Source organism: Vombatus ursinus, unplaced genomic scaffold (assembly GCF_900497805.2).
Source record: "Vombatus ursinus unplaced genomic scaffold, bare-nosed wombat genome assembly UNPS02014874.1, whole genome shotgun sequence".
Taxonomy (NCBI): Eukaryota; Metazoa; Chordata; class Mammalia; order Diprotodontia; family Vombatidae; genus Vombatus; species Vombatus ursinus.
Genome location: NW_020954652.1, coordinates 14,876,047 through 14,893,642, shown reverse-complemented (window position 1 = coordinate 14,893,642; position 17,596 = coordinate 14,876,047). Strand labels below are relative to the sequence as shown.

Genomic DNA, 17,596 nt, shown 5'->3' with positions numbered 1-17,596 from the left:
CTTATCTAGAGTCTTCTCCAAAAAAGTATTAGAAAATTACTCAAGATATAACATAGAGAAGGTATAAGGTAGTTATTTATTTCCTTGGCACAAAAGAAATGCTTAAAACAAAAGATTTATACTAGATTATATAGGTTCCATCATAGTGATCACTAAGTAAAAAATTTCTTTATTCTGGGCAACTTTTTATTCAGGATATTTTTAAATGATACTCCCAAGTGTACTTCATCTGATTCATTAAATCTTTTCAAAATTATTTCAGCTACTATGGAAAACTTAGAATTTTATTCTTAAGTTTCACAGTGATATTTCAACTTATGACTCATTAATGTTTTCCTTAGCTCCAGGCAAAGTGGTAAATCTCACTGTGGAGACCTTCAATTATTCAGCAGTCAATTTAATTTGGTATTTGCCTCGGCAACCAAATGGTAAGATTACCAGCTTCAAGATTAGTGTCAAGCATGCAAGAAGTGGACTCATAGTGAAAGATGTCTCAATTAAAGTTGAGGATCTTCTGTCAGGGAAGTTACCAGAGTGTAATGTAAGTATCGTAAAATGCCTTCCCTATTTTAAACATTTTCAGAAAATTGTTTCATTAAATTTGATGTGTTACCCTATTGACAGCTATATGATTCCCTATTTTTTTTTGGTTTATGAGGACCTCTTTTTCTAATGTCAAAAAGTTTCATGCACCCCACCTTTTCTCATATGATAGCAGTCATACTATTAGGCAAGGACCCCCTTTTCTTCATTAACAAAAAAGCTTTTTTTATTTCTTACAAGATAGCAGTCATACTATTAAAATCTGTTGATTGAGAATATTCATGATGATATGTATATTATGATTTACATCATGATGACATGATGAATATACACAAAGACAAAAAAAACAATAAATTTGGTAATACTTTTAAATGAATTTTTATTTTATTAATTATAATATTGAAATGCCAATGAAATAAGTAAAAATAGCAAAAGTATAACCCAAAAAGAGTTAGCGCTGTACTGTAGGAATACCTGAATTCCAATTCTTCCTGTGTGACTCTGGCCAAGTAACAATCTTTTCGTGCCTAAGATAAGTCTTTAAGTTGAAGAGGAGTTAACTGTCTCTATTGGTAGAGCTAGATTGAGGAGGATTTCCTTCCACCAATGAAATCACAAATTTTGCAAAAAAAAAGTCATCGTACATTAGAAGAATAATAATGTGTGTGTGAAAGCCTTCAGAAGGTCAGCCTTCAGAAGATATATCTACTAAATGAAAGTGAAAATGACAATGTTTTGATTCTTGGACCCATTGGAATAATTCTGTAGCTTCCTCATGGACCAAAGGTTACAAACCATTGTCTTACCTGTTGGTTTGTGTCTACAGTGGAAATGACTATGTGACGTAAAATATGACCATCAGCCAATCGCTATGAAATTATAAACTACATGCTATGTTACAGGCACTATGCTAGGTGCTGGGGATCTGATAAATATACATTCATATACGTTTATATGTTTATGTGTACGTATGTATATATGTAAATGTGTATACACATGTATATATGTATATATATGTGTATGTACATACATATATCTATGTGTATACATTTGTGGGTATGTATATACACACACGGATGTAACTTGGGATGCCAAGCTTGAGGCATTTTGCATGATGCTGCCTATCCAAGAAACTTCTGATTGGTGTATAGAAAACTGACCAGATGAAGTTAAAGTTATATCAATTAAACAATCAGCCAACATTTATTAAATGCCTACCATGTGCTTTCCTTCTGAAATTACTTTCCATTTACACTGTCTATATCATAGGTATACCTAGTTATTTGCATATTGTTTCCCCAATTACAATGTAAGCTTTTTGAATATAGGGACTGTGTTTTTACCTCCCTTTCTTTGTATCACCACACTGTCTCTCACATTACAGGTGTTATTTTTCATTTTACACATCAGGAAACTAACGTTCAGAAAGGTTAGATGACTTAAACCATGATCAGACAGCTTTTAAGGATTTGAAGGTAACTCTGACCTATATGCAAGGCTGCTAGATGGTTTAGTAGGTAGAATGTTGGATTGGGGATCCAGAAATCCTGTGATCAAATCCTGTCTCAGACATTTAGTAGATGTCTGATCCTATATGTTATTTAATTTCTCTCAGCCTCAGTTTCCTGATCTGTAAAATTAGGATAATAATAGGTCTTCCTGTGTCCAGTGCTTTACCTACTTGCTGTGCCACCTAGGCATGACCTTGTAAACGGTATAGCTTCTCAAGCCTTATTTCAATATAAAAATATTAGCTATTATTATATCTCCAGATCCCAAGTCACGTGTTCTTTTCACTACAATACATTTTCCACAGTCTACACTCCAGCCCTTAGCACAATGCCTGCAGTGCATACTAAGTGCTTAATACAAACCTGTAGACTAGCTGACTGACTCTTGAAGAGCATCAAATGAATAACTATACTACTACATTTTGTTGTCCATTTATATTGAATCATTTTGTTCAATAGGAAAACAGTGAATCTTTTTTGTGGAGTACAACCAGACCTTCACCAGCTTCTGGTAGAGCCACATCTCCCCCCCGGGTCACATATGTACCCAATGCCCTGGAAATGAGTCGAAAAAGTTCCGTGTGGAATGAGCCTATCAGTTTTGTCGTAACCCACCTGAGGCCATATACCACATATCTGTTTGAGGTCTCTGCTGTTACTACGGAAGCAGGTTACATTGACAGTACGATCGTCAGAACGCCAGAATCAGGTGTGTATCCTTGAATGGGAGTGATGGGGGGGGGGGGAGGGGAGAAAGAAGGTAGGGTAAGAAGGACTTAAACTACCAAACAATGGTAATACCTATATAGTATTTTCAAGTGAATAAAAATGGTTTCTACACTTTGAGTAGGGTTTCCTTTATTGATTCTTTTTATTTTTGAGGTCTCTCTTCAAAACAAAACAAAAAATCTTTAATAACACCTCATGATGCAACTTCCAATTCTAAGAATCTTTTCCAGTACTAGTGAGGACATAGGAAATACAGAGAATATTGAAAAAAGTAAAGGAGAAAGAAAGGAAAAAGAAAAAGAGAGAAAAATTGAGAGCAGATTTCTTTGGTCTAATTCTTATAATCCTAACAACTCACCATTTGTAGACCTTGCCATTGCTTTTTTTAATTATCTAAATCAGAGAGTCTTAACCTAGGTTCTGTGAACTTTTTCCAAAATATATTTTGATAACTGAGTTTCAACACGGTTGCTTTTGTAATATTATGTATTATAGTTTATGCATTTAAACTATTTATTGTTTATTCAATGCATTTTATGCATTTATTCTGAGAAGGGATCCATAGGTTTCTTCACATTGCCAGATACACAAAAGATGTAGATCCCTGGTCTAAATCATCTTTTTCTATAAAAATAAAAAAATTAAATTATGTGACCATTAGGTCTTTCATTTATTTTGCATTTCCCCTATGATTTAAAGAGTATAAGGAATTCCCAAAGAGAAACTCCTTCTTTGAAGGAAGTTTGTCAACTTCTCTGAAATTTATACTCTTAGAATGTTTTCTGGACTACTGAGAGTGTACATGACTTCCCTAGGATCACATAGTCAATATGCTTCAGAAGCAAGATTTGAACCCAGAGTTCTTTAAAGCAGAGACTATGCCATACTGTCTTTCATGGATGGTCCCTTATAACACAAAATCCTGCAACCTTAGCCTCCGTTATTAGATTTGCTGTTCTCAAGGCCAGCACTACTCTTGACAACACCAGCAGTTATAAAGTATTATGGATTTCAATATAAATTTAAATGCTACCCATTCATTTCTTGATGTAAAAATTATTTTGGTTAAGATTTACATGTCTAGAAGATGGCTGAGTGAGAAGTAAGTCACTCTCACCTTCTCTTACTGACTTCTGAAAGGCGAGAAAATATTGCCCCAGGAAAAACCCTGGAACAGCTGAACTAGAAGAAAGATGGGGTATAGCAGTCTTGTAGCCCAGGAAGCTTGGGGGATTAACAGGAAAGGCCCCTCTTGCTCTGAGGGAGGAGGAGCAGTACAGAACAGGAGGCATCCCAGCAAACTAGTGGAAAACCCCATCTCAGCATACCAGGGTGGCAGAACAGGCAAGCACCAACACCAGGACCCCTGAGTGCCTCAGTATAGGCAGGGGAACCAATGGAAACTGGACTCAGAAAACTACCACGTTGCCATGGTGTTCTCTGGCAGCCAAGTTTTCTGGTGCCTCAGCAAAATTCTAGGAAGCACAACTCCAAGAGGGAAAGCTCCTGGTGGAGAAACATCCTGCAGCAGTGAAACATCCCTCTGCAAGGCCCAGGTGAGCAGGAGCCAAAGAAAGGACTGCAAGGTCCAGGTGAGCAGGAGCCACAGAAAGGATTGAAAGGCCTGTGTGAACAGGCATCCTGCAGGGTCTAGACTTCCCACCTCTACCCCTAGAGCTCCAGTGTTGCTGATCCCAGTCAAACACCAGGTAAGCTGACAGAAGTCTACAGCCTCCGACTACCAGCATCTGAGGCTCCAGCACACAAAGCTAGTGACCAAGCCCCAGGGCTCCCAGCACAAGAAGCTTGGGTCAGTGCCCCCTGCTTCCCAGCAGGAGAGCTCAATTTTTTTTTTAAATGTTGTGTTTTGTTTCCTCTTTCTGGTGGTTCCTCCTATTGGTTCTAACTCTTAGCTACAATATCACTAATGTGAAATATGTTTAATAGGAATATATACGTATAGCCTATACCAGATTGTGCAACATCTTGTGGAGAGAGGTGGGGAGGGAGGGGGAGAAAAATTTAAAACTCAAAAGCTTATGGAAGTAATTGTTGACAATTCAAAATAAATTAATTAAAAATTAAAAAATAAAGGTCAGGAAATAAGAAAACACCATGAGCGAAAAGAAATGTACAATGACCATAGATTCTTATTATGGGGACAGGGAAGATCAAGGCAGAAATTCAGAAGAGGACAACATTGTCAAAACACCCATATCCAAAACCTCGAAAGGGAATAAGAACTAGAATGAAGCCCAAAAAGCATTGTTGGAAGAGCTCAAGAAGGATTTTAAAAGTCAAATAAGAGAGGTAGAAGAAAAATTGGGAAAAGAAATGAGAGGTATGCAAAAGAGAGTCAGTAGCTTGGAAGAGAAAGGACAAAAAATAACTGTAGGAAACAAGTCCTGAAAAAATACAATTGGCCAAATGGAAAAAAAGTGCATTGAAGAAAACAAGTCGCTAAAAAATATAATTGGCCAACTGGAAAAAAAGTACATTGAAGAAAACTACTGCTTAAAAAGCGTAATTGGCCAAATGGGAAAAGGAGTCATAAAAACTCACTGAGGAGTACTCCTTAAAAAGTAAAATGGGCCAAATGGAAAAAGAGGTACAAAATCTAATAGAAGAAAACAATTCTTTAAAAATCAGAGTTGCGCAAGTGGAAGCTAATGATTCTATGAGAGAGTGAAAATCAGTCAAATAGAAACAAAAGAATGAAAAAATACACAAAAATGTAAAATACCTCATTGGTAAAATAGCTGACTTGGAAAATAGATCCAGGAGAAACAATTTAAAAATTATTGGTCTACCTGAAAACCACGATGACAAAAAAAGAGCCTAGACAGCATCTTTCAGGAAATCATCACGGAAAACTGCCCAGAAGTCCTAGAGCTAGAGGGTAAAAGAGTCATAGAAAGAATCCACCAATCACCTCCTGAAAGAGATTCCAAATTGAAAATTCCAAGGAATATAGTAGCCAAATTCCAAAATTACCAGGTCAAAGAGTAAGTACTACAAGCAGTCATAAAGAAACAATTTAATTATCATGGAACCATAGTCAAAATTACACAGCTTTTACTTTAAAAGATTGTAGGGTGTGGAATACGATATTCTGTAAGGCAAAGGAGCTTGGATTTCAACCAAGGATCAACTACCCAGTGAAAATAAAAAAAATTTTAAAAAATTTACATGTCTATGCAGGTGGATACACTTCAGATTTACATACTTTGTAACCGAAGGAACAGAGTTACAAACCGAAAGTTATTATAATCCCTGTGTCCTAGGTACAAAACATTAGTCATTTTAACTCTGATTAATAGTATTAGAGATCAAAAGGAAAATAATTGATGAAGTAATTTCACTGTAATCCCTAAAAATGTTTCAAGTAACAAATCATCATTTTTTTCTCCTGTGGTAATTAGTTATTCACATTTGACATTTTGCTTTATGTAGCATTATCTTTTGGATTTCTGGTTGTGATTCATCTTTGAATTATATTATCTCACCTTCATCTTTCTTACTCATCAAAGATAGAAATAATTTCATTAGTGTCAGATAAAAAGGAGAGTTGTTACTCTGGAAATGAATCTTATTTATTCAGATCAATTTAACTCCTTTTCTTAATTAAAACACTTTTTAACATATAAAATATTTGGCAAGAAGCATATATGATGTAAGATATAAATTAGATTGCTTTAGATACTACAGTCTTTTGCCTAAACATGTCTTTAATTTTGAAATGTCAAATATTAATATGAGATAAAAGCAAAACTGTCAGTGGTTACCAGAGGCTCCACCCACATCTCTGATACAGATGTATTATATCCATAAAAAAGGAAGGCATCATCAGTTTTAAACTCCTATTCAAGCCATTGCCTGCTTTTCAGAGACAGCTGAGTGTCATTTGGTTGAAAAGTATCTAAAATTTGCTTCAGAAATAAAAATCTCAGGAAAATTGAATTATAAAATAATTCACAGGTAAATAAAATGTACACTATGAAGACACATGCCACACCAAAAAAAGCCAGTAATTACCACAAATAGCAAATTACTCTGCTCAGTCAATTAATATCCATTTATAAATGCCCGTTATGTGCTAAGTGCTGGGGATATCAAGAAAGGCAAAGACAGTCCCTGCCCTCAAGGAGCTTACAGCCTAATGGGGGAAGACTGTACATCAGAGGAAGCAGAAAAGTGAGGAAGGTCCTTGAAGATAGGGCATGTTGGAGAAATCCAAAGAGTGCAGCTGGGGATGAAATGAAAAGATGGCTTGTCTTGGCACTCTTCTTAAATGGAGGCCCTTCGAGGAGCTCTCCACTGTCTACCCTGCAAGCAGAGGGAGAGAGGGAACCCAGGAATAGAGGGTACTAAGACGATATGAGGTTCAGGACTGAAGTGATCTTGCGGGATGAAGATCCTAGGTATGTTGGAAAAATCTAGAAGAATGCAGCTAGGTAAGAATGATCAGTTAACATATCCTCAGACTTTTCATGTCTATATTGTGGTTATTTTTCTCTTTCAAATTAAAAAGTATACATATCCTGCTCATTTAATCTCTCTCTCTCTCTCTCTCTCTCTCTCTGTCTCTCCTCCCCCCCTCATTTTAATGTGTTATTATGTAAATTTGCTGCTCACAACCAGTATGGCCTTGAAGCTGTGAAGATCTGGGTTCCAGTCCCAGCTCTGATCCATACTGGCAAGTCACTTAACTTCTCAGCTTTCTAGGCAATACTCTTATACAAAGAGTGGCAGTGAATTCTCCATAACTTATGTTGGAAAAAAAAAAAAAAAGAGTTTCTTCACCTGGAAGTTCCCCAGACCAACAAAATTACGTGTCCAATTCCTATCTTTATTATGCAAAGCTGATTAAAACTCTTCAATGTGAATAAGTACCAATGATTATTCATGCATTTTTCTGCAGTGCCTGAGGATCCACCTCAGAATTTGGCGACCAGTAACATCACAGAAAACTCTTTCTCCATTTCCTGGGATCCACCAAGTATAGTAACAGGAAAATTTAGTTACAGAGTTGAACTGTATGGCCCAGCTGGTAAGCCTGAAACACTTTTATGGTCACCTTTTGGGAGGAAGGATCATGATATGAGGTGACTAGGTTTCTGTGATTTACTGTTCTAAGCATGGAATTGAAATGTAGTAAAGACACCTGAGACTTTTAAAATGTTTCATTGAAAAGAGAGTGTAGCCTTGCTGTGCAAAATGTAAGCTGTTTAATTCATCAAGTAATGAGGCAGTAGAGCTCTGAGGACATTTGTTCTTTATTGAGAACAATGGAGACTCAGGTTTCCTACAATCATTTCATCAGGTTGCTCATTTACCGTGAAACACTGCAATTCGTTTAATCTTCAGACTGCCCAGATTTTGTGGTTTTGCTTTTGAACTTTAATAAATTAAAAATAAAAAAGGACACAACTGTTGGGATTTAGTAATGTGTGGATTTTGGATTACTGGAAAGTTCAGGGCATTTGGAAATTGCTGAGTTTATCTGGTTTCCTAGACATTTGTGTCCCTTTTGTGTGTATGCTATTATATGTGGCGGCGGGTAGAGCACTGAACGTGGAGTCAAGAAAGACCCAAGTTCAAATCCTACCCCAGACATTTTCTATATCTGTGACCCTGAGCAATTCACTTAAAAAAGAATCTGGTTGCCTCAGTTTCTTAACTATAAAATAGAAATAATAGTAGCTCCTTCCTTCCAGGGTAGTTGTGTGAATATAATGAGGTAGTCTTTGTAAAGTACTTTATGAACCTTAAAGCATGCTATACATACTATTTATTTATTTATTCATTCATTTATTTGATGGCTGCTTCCTAATCTCTTACATTCACATCATCCTCTCTCCTTATATAGAAATACATTGATTAATTTTCCTCTACTAATCTCTATACTTTACCTTTCTCCTTGATTGCTTGCTTTTTTTTAACTCCTAGCCTTGTAATTCTATGTCTACAATATTCTATTTAGATTAGCTATGATAAATTCAAAATGCCAGTCCAAAAGTAAGGCTGAAAATGTGAGTAAGTAAAAGAAAACACTGAATAAAACAAAGAAATACTACAGGTTGAAAAAATTCATGAGGCAAACTCAGAAGAAGTGAGTAATCCCACAAAAATTATAAGCAAAGCATAAGAAAAATATTTTAACTACAGAAACTATAAAAGTGATGGAAAAAGCAAGACATAAAAATGAAATTATAAATAAAATTAGAATTTGGGAAGAAAAAACTGAAATGAGAATAAAAAATTTAAAATTGAAGATTGATCTCCTGAAATATAAAATGGAGCAAATAGAACTCAGTGATTCTGCGAGACATAGAAATTATTAGAATAAAATACAAATATTCACAAAAAGAAAATATGAAATATCTATTATAAAAACAATTTACCTAGTAATCAGATCAAAAATAACTAGACTCTCTCAAAACTGTGATTAAACAAACAAAAAACCTTGAGAGTATTTCAAGATTTTATAGGAGAAAACTTGTAGAGCTATTAAAGCCTGAGAGTAAAATAAAAATAGGCTCCCAAAGAAACTCCAAGTATCCAGAAATGTCAGTCAAAATCCAAAACTTCAAAGTAAAGAAAAAAATATTACAAGCAGCCAGAAAGAAAGAGTTCAAGTATCAAGAAACCACAAAGAAGATCATGCAAGACTTAATAGCAACTATAATAAAGGAAATTAGATTAGATTAGAAATTATATCAGATTAGATTACATAGAGTAAAGATAAAGGCCTTCATCTCTATATCCAAAAAATTCAGCTTAGTGAGAAGTAGCAGCAAGAGAAGACAACACCTAAATATTCCCTCCAGATATTTTTAAAATTCTATTTTATTTTATTTTCAGTTACAAATTCTCTCCCTTCTACCTTCCCCTCCTTCACTGATAAAAAAGCAAGAAAAAATAAAACCCATTGCAAATATGCGTCCTCAACCAAAACAAATTCTTACACTAGCCATCTGATGTTTTTTATAGCTGCTCCTAGTTTCAGAGGATTTCTTTCAACTAGATTAACCAACTTTATTGACAGCTAATTAAAATCTAGCATGAATGTTCAGAAATATAGTATAATTTTTAATATTTGATTTACATGTAATAGAAAGGAGATTATTATATATTTAAATAGTGCTTATACATACTTTTCACCACTCAAGTGGTTATATCCAATAAAAGAGACAATTTATAGAAAGAAAAGACAATGGTAGCATTATATTTTTTCCTTCCTTTGGTTGATTGTTTCTTACTGAAAAACAAAATAAGAAAACTAGAACCCTAGTCCAGAACTTGTAAGCACTGAACATTTTAATTTCAAAAATATGCAGCCACAATATAATTTGAGACTTTTAATGTTGCTAATCATCAGTAGAAGTTTTCGTATAAAACAGAACTGTTATAATTGTAAACTAGGGCAGAGTATTGATCACATTCCATTGCTTTAAATTGATGACATAATATTTAAAAACTAATTAGGTATAATTATCTATTATACTTTGGTAGATTGCAAAACCCATATATATGTATTTGATTAATAGAACATGAATTGTTATTTTTATCATTCAATTTTAATGTAGCATTCAATGTCATAATGACCTTGTGCTTCATAAGAATGACTTAGATAAGCTTGTAATATGTATCTTCTCCTTTTTTAGGTCATATTTTGGATAATAGCACAAAGGACCTTAAGTTCACATTTACTAACTTGACACCATTTACAACATATAATGCATATATTGGTGCTGAGACCAATGCAGGAATTGGACCCAAGTCAAATCTTTCCATTTTTACTCCTCCAGATGGTAAGAACAATGCTAAAATATGAAAAATGAGATTTTTAAAAAATGATATGTAAAAATTTTGGGATGTTGAGTAAAATAAGAAATGTACAGTTAAACATTATATATTGGAGCATAAAGCACAGCAGTGATGTCCAAGTCAAATGGAAATGGCTCCCTGTAGGCAGCATATTGGCTTAGAAAATCACAATTTAACATTATCTATATTTTATTATAGTTTTATTTATTTTCAAAAATATTTACCAATTATATCTTCATCTAGTTCAGGCTGTCCATGGGAGTTTTGCAGCTGAAGTAGTTTTTTTTTGACACCTCTGGCAGGGCTTCTTAAACTTTTTCTACTCGTGACCCCATCTGTAAAATATATCTCATTTACCAATTTAATAGAGTCAGTATGGCATAGTGCATGAAACTACCTGGTCCTGGAGTCAGTAACTATATGATCACCAGCAAGGTAGTCAGCTTTTTAGAGCCTCAGTTTCTTCATCTGTAAAAGGGAGTAATAGCATTTGTACTGCCTGAGATAACTACGGTGAGAAAAAGTGCTTTAAAAATCTTAAATTACTGAAGAAATGGACTTTCTTCTAATGAGATAATTATCCAAATGCTAAAAATGTTTGCAAATTGAATATTTTTGTTAAGCCTCTAAATATTGTACAATTATACCGTAGTAAACCTCTCAGCATTTCAGTAGCCCCAGGCAACTTTACAGTGCTATTAGTTGCAGTGAAGGTTTGGGTCTTCATTAGTGGAAGGAGTTTCCTCACTAAAGCATTCCCTATATCCTGAGATCATAAATCCAGACCAGAACTCACACACTCACACACACACACACACACACACACACACACACAATCAGTCACTTTTTTTTAAACAGGGAAGGATAGAGTGTTTAATGAATCAATGTATAACATAACGATAGAAGATTTTTTCATGTACATATTTGTATAATGCAAAAAGCTTACTACTAACATGGTTTATGTTACAAAAACAAAAATTAGCACTGTCAGAAAATAAATTAATATTTCTTCTAAAAGGGGGAATGTTACCTGTGTAGATCGCATGTCAAATAGCTGTTTAAAAAATAGTTGGGCAACAACATATATGTCGTACATTTAACAACTCATATAAGAAGTCACATATTCATATAATTAAGGAGGTAAATTAAATTCCATTCCCTTCTTCACTTCTGAGACTTACTGACATTCTTACATACATGCTAAAGTGTTGAACTGAAGCTCTTTTCTTCTGGGGGATGCTCCTGTGAGTTGCATTTCTATTTGTTGTTGTTGTTCAGTCATTTCAGTCATTTCAGTCTCTTGGTGACCCCTTTGAAAAAGCCACTAGCATGGTTTTCCATTTCCTTCTAGAGCTCATGTTACAGATGAGGAAACTGAGGCGAACAAGGTTAAGTGACTTGCCCAGGTTCACACACCTCATAAGTGTCTGAGGTTTCTATTTGAGGTGGTGGTAATTGGAGGGCAAGATCTAGATTCAAAGGACCTGGATTTGATCCTGGCTTTGCTATTTACTATTTGTGTGACCTCGGGCAAGTCCTTTATCTGCTTGGGTATCAGTGTCCTCATACGTTAAATGAAGAGTTAGATGAAGTGACCTCTAGGGTCCCTTCAGGATTTAATCCTACTGAAGAGCCTTTGTTTCTCTCTAGGAATTTTAATATTTCAGGAAAGTTTTTCACTGTACAAATTACTTGATTCCAGAAGCTTTAAAATACTACACAATTGCTAACATATACTAAAATAAGAAAGAAAGGATTATTTTCTTTTGGTGGGAGGACAGAAATTGACATATAGAAATTCAATTAGATGAAAATTTTAAGTATTCGACCATTAGATGGCAGCAAATATTTGGGAGTAGAGGGCATTTTTTTTCTCAATGAAGAATGTATCTATCATCTATCTATCTATCTATCTATCTATCTATCTATCTATCTATCTATCTATCTATCTGTCTGTCTATCCACATGTGTTCATGTATATATATATATGTATGTATGTAATTTATAAGAACTTTAAAAATCTTTCCCCCCCTTTCAACAAGAGAGTATTTTAAAGTACACTTAATACATTGGTGAAAGAAGAGATCTGTGCTTTGAAGTCAATCAGCTAGCATTTTTTATGAATCAACTAGCATTTATTAAGTGCCTACTTTGTGCCAGACACTATGCTAAGCATTAGGTATGCAAAGAAACACACACACAAAAATATCTGTCCCTACTCTCAAGGAAATCACAGTCTAATGAAAGTGATATAAACAACTACGTAAACCTTATAGTTTCAGAGAAATAGGAACTAATTCTTTAGTTTTGTTTTTATTTATTTGAAAGTGATGCTGTGACCAAAAAGGGTGTGAGTTTGGAAGGTGGGCTCATTTTTCTGTTTGTTAAGGATTTTGTCTAATACATACACATTTTGAGTCTCATCCACTTCTCACTTCATACATTTATTTGCAAGATGACTAAGATGCTGAACAGGGCAGTATATGACCAGTAAAGAGTAAAGGTAACTTTCACACCCAAGAAATGAAATCACCATCTAAATACCATTAGCATTATTTTATCAGAGATTATTAGCCATTGAACATTTTTGAATAAATCAATTTTTGAAAGAAATAATGATACCTTTACTATGGTGCCTCATGCCAAGGAGAGACTATCATATTTTGACTTGAATATGTTGTCACAACTTAATGGATCTTCTTAAGAGGAGAGTCAGATTTTAATATTTTAGTACTTGATCAAGACAGATAAACTGGCCATGCTGCAATGACATAGAATTCATTCAGTGAGAGAGGGTTGGATTTGGAGTCAGACACAGCTAGGTGGCTCAGTGGATAGAGTGCCAGCCCTGGAGTCAGGAAGATTTCAGTTCAAATCTGGCCTCTGACAATTACTAGCTATGTGAACCTGGGCAAGTCACGTAACTCTGCCTCAATTTCCTCTTCTGGAAAATAAACTGGAAAAGGAAATGGCAAATCACTCTAGTATCTTTACGAAGAAAACCCTAAATGGGGTCATGAAGAGTAGGACATGACTGAAAAATGACTGAACAATAAAAACCCCAGCCTCATATCCAGACTAATATTTTCTGTGTTATTTGAAGCAAGTCAATTAATTTCTCTGGACCCTTATCTGAAAAAAAAATGAGATGGTTGAACTATACTATCTCTAAGGTCCCATCCAAATGTAATTTGATTTATCCCATGAGTAAAGTATCTTTCCCAGTTGTTTTTCATTTGTGCCATTTCTTGGAGTCAAGAACACTTGGGTTCACATACTACCTTTGACATTTAGTGAATAGTGAATAGGCATTTATATAGTGCCTTACTATGTGCCAGGAACTGAGCTAAGCACTTTACAAATATCTCATTTGATTCTCACAAGCACTTTTGGAGATGAATACTGTTACCATCACCATTTTACAGCGAAGGAACCTGAGGTGGACAGAGTTTAAATGACTTACTCAGGGGTGTCTGAGGTTGGATTTGAACTTGTCTTCCTGACTCCAGGTCCAGCACTGCAACCCCCCAGATACTTGTGCTGCCTGGCTGCCTACATGATACTAACTAAGTGAGTGACCCTGGGGCATGTTACCTAAACTTCTCTGGGCCTCAGTTTCTTCATCTGTAAAATGAGACAGATTTGATATCTTCTGAGATGCCTTCCAGCTCTGAATCTAGAATCAAATGAGCCTATCATCTATCCTTTGTTCATTCCTCCCAGCCTTCACTGCCATTTTCTTTTAATAGAGGAAAAACTAAGTTGAATTTTAAGAACATTTTGCTCAACCCTCTTATATGTACTTTTTGTATCACAATATATATATTTTTTATTGTATATAACTTTTCATAAATGAACAGATCTATTGAGTGTTTTAGGAAAATGTTGGAACTATAGAATCAACTGTTTTCAGTACTTTAAATGTGCCTATTTATGTGTCAAAATTGATAAGTTAATTATAGCTAATTCTTAAGGCAGCCCAGACTGCCTTCTTCCTTTGCACTTTGCAATTGTACTTCATTTTCAGCCATCCTCAAAAATAATAAAATTTTAGTCCTTTTAAAACACTCTATAATTCTATATTATTACCAATAGTCTAGGCTATACTACTCTGCTATTTTATCTTTAGAAGGAGTGGGAGACATCATGATTTAGTAGAAAAAGAAATGAACTTGTATTTAGGAAATCCAAACTCAAATCTCAGCTCTGCCACTTACTCTCTGTGTGACTTCAGAAAAGTCTTTTAACTTTTCTGGGTCTCAATTTCCCCAAGTGTAAAATAAGTGGATTAGACTAGATGACCTCAAAAGTTCCTTCAAGCCTTAACTCTATGATGCTTAACTCTCCAGTTCCTTAATATATGTTGTTTAGTCATTTTCAGTCATGTCTGACTCTTTATGACCCCTTTTGGGGTTTTCTTGGCAAAGATACAAGAGTAGTTTGCCATTTCCTTTTCCTAGATCATTTTACAGATAAGGAAACTGAGGTGAACAGGGTTAGTGACTTGCTCAGGGTGACCCAGTTAGTAAGTTTCTGAGGCTAGATTTGAACTCAGGTCTTCCTGATTCCAGGTCTGGCATGCTATCCATTGCACCACCTAGCTGCCTCTCCCCCATACTCTTTGCTGTTGTTTAGTTATTTTCAGTCATGTCTGACTCTTCATGACACCTTTTGGCCTTTTCTCAGCAAAAATAATTGAGTAGTTTGCCATTTCCTTCAGCTCCTTATACATGGTAGGTATTTAATGAAAGTTTCTTGAATTTTATCCAAAATTGGTAAGGTTTCATAATGATTCCAATGCATCTGAATAACCAAATCCAAGTATATTTTATAAGAATATTTTTGAGATGAATCAGACCTTTGTAGAGAATGAGGGGGGATTGGATTTTAGAGAACAGTTATAGTAGTATCTATAGGTGATTGTCACAAAAAACCCCAATATTTTCTTTATATCATACTTAGGAAATTTCTACTTTCTTTAGTACTGTCATTATTTGTTTTTTCCCCTCCCAAATGTATTAGAAGTTGCCTGAGCACAGGATTTGTGAACATTTTTTTTCCTTTTTTGTATCACTTCTTCCTTGCACCATACCCTCTCTCCACATGGAAAATACCTCACATACCCCTTTTCAGTTGAAGGGGCATATGTTGCTGAGATGTTTGTGGTACTTCAGTCTGGATGTAATGGTAAATAACCATAATTTTTTGTTACAGAAGAAAGCTTAATAGTGGACTACTTGAGTCAGGAGTTCTGAGCTTGTTAAGAGGGTTAAAGGCCGTTGAGTTTCTGTGCTAAGCCTGGCACCAATATGGTGAACCCCTGGGAGCTGTGGGCCTAAGGGGCTATCTGAGGAGTGGTCAATTGTCCCAGGTCAGAAAAAAGGAGAGCAGGTTAAAGCTTGTGTGCCAGTAAGTATTGGAGCCTCTGAGAGACAATGAGAGAAAGAAAGGAAGAAAGGAAGGAAGAAAGAAAGAAAGAAAGAAAGAAAGAAAGAAAGAAAGAAAGAAAGAAAGAAAGAAAGAAAGAAAGAAAGAAAGAAAGAAAGAAAGAAAGAAAGAAAGGAAGGAAGGAAGGAAGGAAGGAAGGAAGGAAGGAAGGAAGGAAGAAGGAAGAAAGAAAGAAAGGAAAGAAGGAAGGAAGAAAAAAGAAAGAAAGAAAGAAAAAGAAAAACAAAGAAGAAAGAAAGAAAGAAAGAAAGAGATGAAAGAGGGAGGGAGGGAAGGGGGAATGAAGGAAGAAAGGAAAAAAGAAAAAAGAAAGAAGGAAAGAAATAGAGAGAAGAGGAGGGAGGGAGGAAGGAAGGGATGAAGGAAGAAGGGGAGGAAAGGAGGAAGAAAAAAAGAGGAGAGGGAGGAAAGGAAGGAAGGAAGAGAGAAATAGATTAAGAAAGAAAGAAATAAAGAAATAAGGAAGATAGAAAGGAAAGGAAGAAAGAAGGGGGAGGGAAGGAGGAATGAAGGAAGAAAGAAAAAAGAGAGAAGGAAAGAAATAGAGGAAGAGGGAGGGAGGAAGGAAAAAAGGAAGGAAAGAAGGAAGAAAGGGAGGAAGGAAGGAAAAAAGAAAGAGGAGAGGGAGGAAGAGAGAGAGGAAAAGAAGGAAAGAAGAAAGAAAGAAATTAAGAAAGAAAGAAAGTGGTACTTCAGTCACTGTTCTTGCAGTGGTTGACTTCTAGACAGCCGTAAAATTCTGGCCTAGTTTGATGAGTTTAACAATATCACCAGATCTTTCTACACTATTTTTATAGAGTCCCAAAAATAAGCCATGAATTACTTGTGAGTTGCACCATGTCTGCTGCTAGTATGTTATGGAGCAACAAAACCAGAGAGATTCAAATTCCCATTTGTTTCTGAATGACTACAACATGGAAAGTATAATTTCTGTCCCTGGTGATTTCTGGCCCATGTCTGTTTGTGATAGTAATGAGACCCAGCCTAGGACAGTGAATACCAGCCTGTCAGCTTCTTTGTTTTCAGAATTCATTCCTAGCAGCCTTTCCCCTTAGAATGTGTTTTCAAAATCTATCGCTAATGGAAGTTAGATTTGTCTGGATAAAGCAAGATAATTAAAGGGGCTAGTCTTCCCTCAAATAGTATTTGACATTATTTTCTTTTCTCTCATTTATTTTATTTAGTTATGTACACCAGTCTCCCCAGGACTCTTTCCATTTGCGTCTTTTAGTTGTAGCTACTAGTTTCCTTTGTTATTAGTGAGGAAGCATAATGATAATATCGACCTGAAAATACGAGATTGACGTGAAAATAACTTTTGGAGATTCCCTACTGATACCACCTTCAAACTTGATATTGAGCCATGAATAATTACCCAGTGTGTTTGATTTTCTTTAGTTAATTTTGTATCAATATTAAAGTAGTTTGATCTAATCCATACATCTCTGGTTTCCCTATAAGAATGTGTTGTGTAACCAGATCAAGTGTCTTACTAAAGATGAGATACATGCTGTCTGCTCCATTTCCCTTATCCA

The 17,596-nt window shown here is 35.3% G+C and overlaps 1 protein-coding gene across 1 annotated transcript in view; it reads left to right on the top strand.

Moving 5' to 3' along the window:
• Positions 1 to 17,596, top strand: part of PTPRQ (protein tyrosine phosphatase, receptor type Q) — a 268,160-nt gene that overhangs the window by 21,426 nt on the left and 229,138 nt on the right. Inside the window, exons 5-8 of the mRNA XM_027842510.1 lie at positions 342 to 541; positions 2,514 to 2,763; positions 7,705 to 7,833; positions 10,451 to 10,597. Coding sequence (XP_027698311.1) covers positions 342 to 541; positions 2,514 to 2,763; positions 7,705 to 7,833; positions 10,451 to 10,597 — 726 coding nt within the window. The remainder of the gene's footprint in view (positions 1 to 341; positions 542 to 2,513; positions 2,764 to 7,704; positions 7,834 to 10,450; positions 10,598 to 17,596) is intronic.